Consider the following 8,188-nt stretch of genomic DNA (forward strand, 5'->3'; position numbering starts at 1 on the left):
TTCAACGTTCTGTAGGATAAGGAGCCCCGTGGAATCATCCCTTTAGAGAATCTGAGTATCCGGGAAGTGGAGGACTCCAAAAAACCAGTGAGTATTTTTGCTGAGATATTTTGAGGGGAGAAAGGGGATGGGCATTTCAAAGATTTTTTTAAAAAACTCAAAACCAAAAAACTGAAAAGCGTGATCAGGCTTTTATTTAGTCTAATTTTTTATTATATTGTTCAAGCCAAAGATGAGACTCGAAATCACTTCTTCCTGTGCTGTCTGTCTGCTTTATCGTTTCACTTAGTGAATGTCACATGGGGTGTGTAGAAGTTGCCCCTCCTGCAATGGCAGTGGCAAGCACGCATGAGTGGGCTGTGTAGTTTATAGCCTCGGGACGCCTCCCGTTTAGTTTTCCTTTGTTTTGGGCTGTCAGGATGTTACTGGCTTGACGTTCAAGTCGTAAGTCACCTGCAGTTCTCTCCGTATTTTACGTGCATTGGAAGTGGAGCCAGCTTACATCAGGCCAGTGTGTTTGCAAACGAGACTGACTTCTATACAACTTACAGTCTCTAGAATTCCGCTTCTAGGCTTCACTTTTCCACAGGAAAATATGTATTCCTTGTATTTTGTGAAGGTCAGAAGAAAGGGGCTTTGGGGAAAGAAATCAGCATGTTTCTCAGTTAACAGCTTCCTTTGCTCCACTCTCTCCCTCTCTGTTTTGATTCTCAGAACTGCTTTGAGCTTTATATCCCCGACAATAAAGACCAAGTTATCAAGGCCTGCAAGACCGAGGCTGACGGGCGGGTGGTGGAGGGGAACCACACTGTTTACCGGATCTCAGCTCCGACGCCTGAGGAGAAGGAGGAGTGGATTAAGTGCATTAAGTAAGTGACTGCTGAGAAAGGGCAGTGCGCGCCTGGTGCAGCCCTCACCTCACCAGGTGTTGATCATCTTAGTGGGTAAACATGCCGCCCGCATCTCTTCTGTGCTCCAAGTTCTTAGGGAAGCTTCGTCCTGGTTCCCAGCTGACGGCTTCCCAGGAGGCCTTTGGATTCTTGGCTATTATAGCATATGTAAGAGAGCACGTCCCATCTGGGTTCCCCACGTGTCCTCATAGACCCAAAATAGGAAGAGGCGAGTGAGCTACCCACACAGATGCCATCTGCTCAACTGGTCTTTCTATGTCTGACGAAGCCACTCTCATTCTCATAGTGACAGCTCAGAGGAGATAGTAGTCATGTTCTATAATTTGTGAATCCTGTGAAACACCATTTTCCTAGCTACAGATGAGGAAACTGAGGCCCATAGAGGTTAAGAAATTTGCTGGAAGTCACATACCGTGATCCAAGGTCCGGGAGGAGGGAGAAGCTTCCTCAGGGTTCCACAGCTAAGAAGTGGAGCTCCCAAGTCCAAGCCTCTGACTCCTAGCTCTCGGCTCTGTCGGCTCCACTGGGCCACGCCATATAAGGTCTATCACGGGGCTGGAAATTTCCTGATGTGACAAGTATCTGGAAACATGGCTTTCTAAAGTCAGTTGGCTTCTCTTGCTTAATGTTCTTCCCTGGGACTTGGTCCGCCTGGCTCTCCCTCCAGTCCCTGTGCGAGGGTCAGCAGTGAGCATTCTGACTTTGCCTTCTCTCAGTGATCCTTTCTCCTAAGAGCACAGCCTTGCCCTCTCCCTCCTGGTGCTTCATCCATGAGAGTTCACCTAGCTGTTTTCCTGAGAAAGACTCCTCAGCTGCCTGTAACTTCACCTGGAAAACAGGGAGAATGTGCCCACAGGTGACTGCAAAAGGTCCCTGTAAGTCCTCTGTGTACTGTGTGACGGGCTTTCTCCTGCCCAGGCTACAGCCCTGTTCCCGAGGGTGTGCAATATCCTCTAGCCTTTGTTTTACCTTTTGGTATTTGTACTCAGACCAGTGTAGGTTTTGGCCCAGGCTAAATACCTTAAAACTGACTGAAGATGGAGATGATGTGATGATGGAGGGAAAGGAATAGATGATTTATCCTCTCAAAAGTAATCTGAAAATTCATGCAATGAAAACAGACAGGAACCAGCTGGGGAGAGGATGGATTTGGCGCCAGGTCACGCTGCGCTGAGACTCCTCACTCTGTCTCTCTGAGCGCAGTGCCTGGTAGGTGGGTAACCTACCTCTTCTGTGTGATAGAGGTCATTTCTGCCTCATGGGGCTCTTTTGAGGATTAAATGAGATCGTGTAGTGGGCATGGGGTTTGGCAGCTTCCCTGGCATGACAGCCATCATGGGAAGTGTGGCCCTGAGCAGGGGCCAGCCCACCCTCCATTGAGCAGACGCGGCGCCACGGTGTTTTCAGAGTCCCCTACCAGTAATGGCACCAGCCCTGTGTTCTGGGGAAGAAAACAGCAGTGTTGTGGGGGACCGGTATCCTTTTTTTAACATACTGAAAAAAAAATTTATTGAATCATTATGAAATGTATTTTTTATATAAGATTTGAAGTAAGGGTTGTAAGTTTGTTCTCATGAATGAATAGCTGATGGTCCGGACACCATTTATGGATTCATTGGCATCGCCCCCGCTGACTTCATATGCTCTCCTTAGAGTGTACCCAGCTCCCCCGCCACGCTTCATGCACCTGTCGCTCCGCCGCGCCTCCCAGCGTGAGCGCCGCCCGCCCCTCCCCTTGTAGCATTGTGGTGTCCTTTGACTGTGCTGGCTGGCGAGTTCCCTGTCCTCCCTCACTGGTCTTTCAGAACAGTTTTGGCTGGTTTTGTACATGTGTCTTTCATATGGTTTTTACTTCTATAGTCAGAAAAACTAAGCATTTTTCAAAGTCACATTTAGAATCATTCAATCCTTTCATGAGCGTGAGTGCCAAGTTCTCCTGTGGGCTTGCTGGGCTCCTCTGCTCTGTCCCGGAGCGGGCTGGCCTCAGTCTCGGGATCTGCAGACACGCCCTTTGGCACTCTGCAGGCACACTGTCCTCAAACCTTCTTGCACCCAGTGCGAGGTGGGACCATTAGGATTATCCCCATTTCACAGATGAGGGACACTGAGGCACAGCAAAGTTGAGTAAGTTGTCCAAAACCACACAGAGGTGGAGCTGGTCCTCAAACCTGAGCAGTGTGACTCATGCAGCTGCACTGGTAACCACCGTGCAGCCTCAGCTGTCCTTGGCCCTAGATACTTCTCCCAGTGGAAACATTGGTGACAACAGGAGCAGGAAGATGATCTGGCTGGTGGATGCCTCCTCCCCAGTATTGCCAGAAAGGCTTTCGAGGTCAAGTTCAGGACGTGTTTTCCTCTCACGAAGTGCTTTTCCTAGAGTTCCCAGCACCCTCAGTTCTAGTGCCCCTGCCGTGTGGGTGGTCCCAGCATTCGGTTCTGTAGAATCAGGTGTGTTCTCTAATGCTGGGACTTTCTTCACGCGGTACCCAGAGGTACAGCAGTAGAACTGCGTGTCAGCGGTAACAGCGGCTGCCATCGAGTGTGTCGGCTAGGCGCTGAGATGTGCTCTTTGAATACGGGATCTCTTTTTGACTCTCCAGAACCCAGGGAGGTGGAGGTGGGGCATCTCCAGCTTGCATGTGAGGAAGCGGGAGTTGAGAAGCAGCAGGCAGGGCCAGGCAGGGCCAGGCCTGGGGCCTGGTGTCCGACCGCAGCCCAGCCCCCCTCATCGCCTGACACTCTGCCTCTGCACACAGGGCAGCGCCACACGCACCTCTCTGCAGAACCCCCCAGCTTATCCGAAAGGGTTGGCCTACCCAGGAAGCCAAGGGAGATTCACCCTGACACCTCCAAACATGAAAGCAGGTGTCCCGGCCACCAGATTCCCTCGTGAAAGCACTTCGGGTGGTCAGACCGCTTCCCAGTGAGAGCCCATCGGGACATGTTTCTAGTGCTCTTCAGTTCCTAGCACTCCCCAGGGAGGTGCGGAAGCATTTTCTCATGGACACACTGTCTCTTGTGAATAGGTTCCAGGTCAGCCCAGGAGAGCCATAGCAGCTGCTGGTGCCACCACTCAGCAGGGGTGAGTGCCCTGCCTGCAGTCAGGAGGCTTGTGCCCGAGCTCTGGAACAAATCATCACTTAGGATACAGCTTCCTTGGAAAGAAATTAAGTGTCAGGACTTTTAGACCATAAGTTGCTTGAAAGTCGAGAATGGCAGACATAGGGTTGTGGTGTTGCCAGTCCACTGCAGGTGCTCCAGCCCGTGGCGCGGCCTGTGCTGCTGTCTTTGAGGCTGTAGCACAGGCATGAGCTCGGGCCCCCTCCCTGTGCACCGGAGACCCAGCCAGGTCCAGCCGGTCTGTCCATGGTGCCCCACCAGCAGCGTCGTGCCGGGCACTGCCGCCTGCAGAGTCATGGAGCCTTAGTTACTGAGCAGGTGCATGTGGGGGGCTTGGAAGTCCCCACTGCATTACCATGCCAGCTATCACACACCCCGTGCCAGAGGACTGCATGTGACACAGCTTGATTACGTGGCACTCGCTGCTGCAAAGCAAAGTCAGATGTCATCATGGAAACTCAAGCACCAGTCTTTTTCTCTGAATTGGAATATAGCTGTAAGAATGTGGCATGATTCTGTTCCTAAATGTGAATTGATTATTATGTTGAAACAGGTAAAAACCCCAAAATTTTCTTGTCACGTGTTCCTGTGTCTCTTTCGAAGTGTGTCACCTGAGGTCACTGTGTGGACACAGCAAGGGTGGAGGACGCTAACTTGGCCTTTGCAGTGATGGTGGGGTGGGACAGGTGTTCTGGGGCACGAGGGGCCCCTGAGAAGCCCCTGCCTGGGTGTGTTTCTTCTGATTCTGTCCCTCACGTCTCTGTTTTCTCCCTTTTCTGTGCTCCAGAGCAGCCATCAGCAGGGACCCTTTCTACGAAATGCTCGCAGCACGGAAAAAGAAGGTCTCCTCCACGAAGCGACACTGAGCGTGCAGCCAAGGGCATTGGTCTGCGGGGGCCTTGGAGCTCCTGCTCTTCTCCCGCACCTCCACGGATGCACTGCTGCCGAGCAGAGCGTCCTCTGCCAGGCCCCGCCCTGGATTCCTAGAGACTAGCTTCAGCTTTTGCTATTTTTTTTAAGTGGGAGAAGGGTGGGCAGTTATCACTGGGGAAGAGAGGACCGGCCACCTGTCCAGCATGGGCTCCAGAGCCTTCCTCTCTCACAGGGCAGAGCTCTTGTCGGCAGGGCAGCCTCCTGGCCAGTTTCTCTGCTCAGTGTTCTGGTAGCAGAGCTCAGAGCCAACTGTTTACCTCTTGGTTGTCCCCGTGAAGAAGCCTTCAAACCCTGCACCATAATAAATACATGTGTCCATATATTATTATATGTTAAGAGAAAAAGGTGGAAAGGAAGAGAAGCCACATACTATAAAGATCTATTTTTTTTTTTTTTTAAGAGAGAACGTAGTGCTGTTCAGGTGCATTCTGCCCGGGCTGCGCTGGGGAGCTTCTCCCTGGAGAAGAGCACCTGGGGCTGCGGCCAAGGGGCATCAGCCTGGGCCGGCGGCAGGGCCTGGCCTGCCTCTCCTGTGCTGTGGGAGCTCGCTGCCTGGTGCTTGTCTGGGCGAGACGGACAGGTGAGGTCGAGGACGCAGAGGGCAGAGGCCCAGTGGGGCCTCAGACGGCACAGTCAGAGTCGGGGGCCTGCCCTGGCTGGGGGCGCAGTCGGCAGCAGCGTTCAGTCCGGCAGCTCCCGCGGATGCTTTTCCATCCCAAGTGCCTGCGGAGCGCCGAGGAGAGGAGAGAGCTGACTGGACGCTTACGTTATTTTCCTCCTTCAGAATCCAAGTTCTTGTTGGGCTTTAAAGTAGAAAGTCAGCATTTTCCTTGAGCTAAATACCTAATAACCAAAACTGTGAGGAAGGTTATCGGGACAGAGGTTCCGGATAACCTGTTTCATTTTGGGTTTTCTTCCTCTTCCCCAGACTCCAGTCCTCGTTCTAGAGGAAGGAGTAGGACTTCCCCGATCCCCGCAGGGCTTCAGCTTTTTCTGCCTCAAAACCAGCCCTAACTGGACTACTCTGGATGCATTTTGTGGTGGGCCCCCTAGAGGGGAAGATGGGCCTTTATCTGCTCCGTGGGGTGCACTGGAGTGAGGGGGGTGGCCGGGCTGCCTCTCGCATCTCTGTCTTCCCCTGCAGGCGCTGTGTGAGCTGGCCCTGCCCCTCCTCATTACAGTATGAAGGGAGCCGTGACACGCAGCATTTTCCTGCCGTTCTCTCAGGGACTCTCAGGGCAGCTCCTGCCACTCCGCCAGGGCCAGCATGCCAGTCCAGGCAGAGCAGGTGGCTGGCTGTCTGGCCGTCTCGCCCCACCCCTCCACAGGACCCTGGACCAGGGCGGTGCAGGGCGCGGCCCCGAGGAGGCAGGTGGAGGAGCTGCGGGTTTTCACAGGGCCGCGTCGTCACGGCTCCTCTGATCCTTTAGGGTTGGCGAGCATCTCTGGAAATAGCTTTTGCAGAGGAGTGGTGGGAGGAATAGAGGGGGACAGTCTGTCACCTCCCTCCCCGCCACTTTGTGTAGATCCTACCTGGAGGGAATGAATGGCTTTAGGCACTTTTGTGCCAGAGCTTGTGAGGGTGACAGAAGAGGGTCCAGGCTGGAAACCTGAACTTTCTGGGTGGGAGAACCAGGTGGTGCCTGCCGAGGTCTGGGCGTGTTTGGGCTGGCTCTGGAGCCTGTCCAGCTGGCCCAGGCCCTGGCCTGGTTCTCAAGTGTTTACTAGACAGAGAGGCACCTGGGTCAGTATTAGTCTATTTATCAGAGGTGTAAATAATCTATGTATAGTTTTTCTCCTTTTAGATTATTTTGTATTTGTTTAAAAGAAGTTTTGTCAAAATACAAAAATATAAAGAAATGACTGAAAGTTGTTGACAGGGTTTTTAAGAAATAATTATTCTAATTGTTTTTGTTTGTTTGTTTTTGCCTTGTAAACTAGCGCCAAGGAACTGCAGCAAATAAACTCCAACTCTGCCCAAGCCATCTTTGTTGTTCGCGGTGTCTCTGGGCTCAGGCGGGGCCCTCAAGGTGGGAAAGGGGTGCTGACCGGACGCTTGTGCAGGAGGGTGTTACTCCAGCTGCACCTTGAGTTCAGTTGTAACACCTTGAAAATGGGAGGAGGGTTCTGTCTTCTGTTAAGGAGAGCAGAGTCAGAAAAGATAAGTAACTTAGGCTTTGCACTGTCCCCACTTCTTTAGAAGAAACGTGAAGCATCCGTTTTAAATTAAGATCAAGAAATATGCCTTCAGTCAATATAATACATTTTTAGTATGATTTCAGTTTCCAGCGATGACTTCATAATGCCAGGGAATAAACGGAAAAGTCTCAGTGGGCTAGAACCCAGAAGCAGGGGAAGGCGCTTGGTGAACCGGCACCGAACAGAGAGACAGCAAAGCACCAGGCTGGCCCCTTCTGTGGGTCCGTCTCCACGGGCTGGTCTGCGTTCTTCCACACAGCAGCAGTCGTGTCTGATGTTTCCTCCTTGCTTCAAGCCCCCAGTCTACCCTGACCATTCCCCAGGTGACTGCCCCACTTTACTGAGAAGAGACGACCATTAGGTGTGAAGGGCAGCATTCCTACCCTTCCACATCAGTCAGAGTTGTTTTTGTTCCCTCGCATCGCCGGAAGAAGTGGCCTCCTTTTTTCCTGTCTCCCCTGGATCCATCTTTGTCAATTATCCTTTGTCTTGTACATATCCCCAGTTTCTTTCCCCATTAATTTCTTTCCCTCAAACCACAGAAACGCCCATCTCACTTGAAAACTCCCTAAGCTCAGGAACAAGACAGAGATGTCCACTCTTACCACTTCTATTCAGCATTGTACTGGAGGTTCTAGTCAGGGCAATTAGGCAAGAAATGAAAGGCATCCAGATAGGAAAGAAGAGAGATTACATTTATTGGCTGGTAACATGACTTTATAATGCCTAGCTGAGTCATGGGAACGGGGCCACTCCCAAGGCTTCAGAACTGTGGGACCACCAGCTTGCCGCCCCAGCCGGGAGAGCTGTATGTAGGCACTAGACGCCATCCTGTGACAGCTGCGGCATGGGCAGAACCCAGCACGGGGTGGGGCTGCTCCTGGCCTTGGGGGGTCACATTAAGATGAGTCAGAGGTTATTCTGGAGTCTTAAGATTTAATGTCTGCCCTATTGGGTTTCAGACTTACTTGGGATTGGTTATTCTTTCCTTCTTGCCCTTTTTTCCCTTTTGGAATGGGAATGTC

The 8,188-nt window shown here is 52.0% G+C and overlaps 1 protein-coding gene across 4 annotated transcripts in view; it reads left to right on the top strand.

The window, feature by feature from the left end:
- The window catches only part of CYTH1 (cytohesin 1), a 106,832-nt gene extending 99,887 nt beyond the window's left edge, over window positions 1–6,945 (top strand). For all 4 annotated transcript variants that reach the window (XM_031011007.3, XM_055388773.2, XM_063706050.1 and 1 more), the window contains exons 11-13: window positions 16–87; window positions 715–869; window positions 4,819–6,945. In XM_031011007.3, the coding sequence (XP_030866867.1) occupies window positions 16–87; window positions 715–869; window positions 4,819–4,897 (306 nt within the window). In that variant the 3' untranslated portion in view covers window positions 4,898–6,945. The remainder of the gene's footprint in view (window positions 1–15; window positions 88–714; window positions 870–4,818) is intronic.
- Window positions 6,946–8,188: the final 1,243 nt, after the last annotated feature.

The sequence above is a fragment of the Gorilla gorilla genome, chromosome 4, assembly GCF_029281585.2.
Source record: "Gorilla gorilla gorilla isolate KB3781 chromosome 4, NHGRI_mGorGor1-v2.1_pri, whole genome shotgun sequence".
Classification (NCBI taxonomy): Eukaryota; Metazoa; Chordata; class Mammalia; order Primates; family Hominidae; genus Gorilla; species Gorilla gorilla.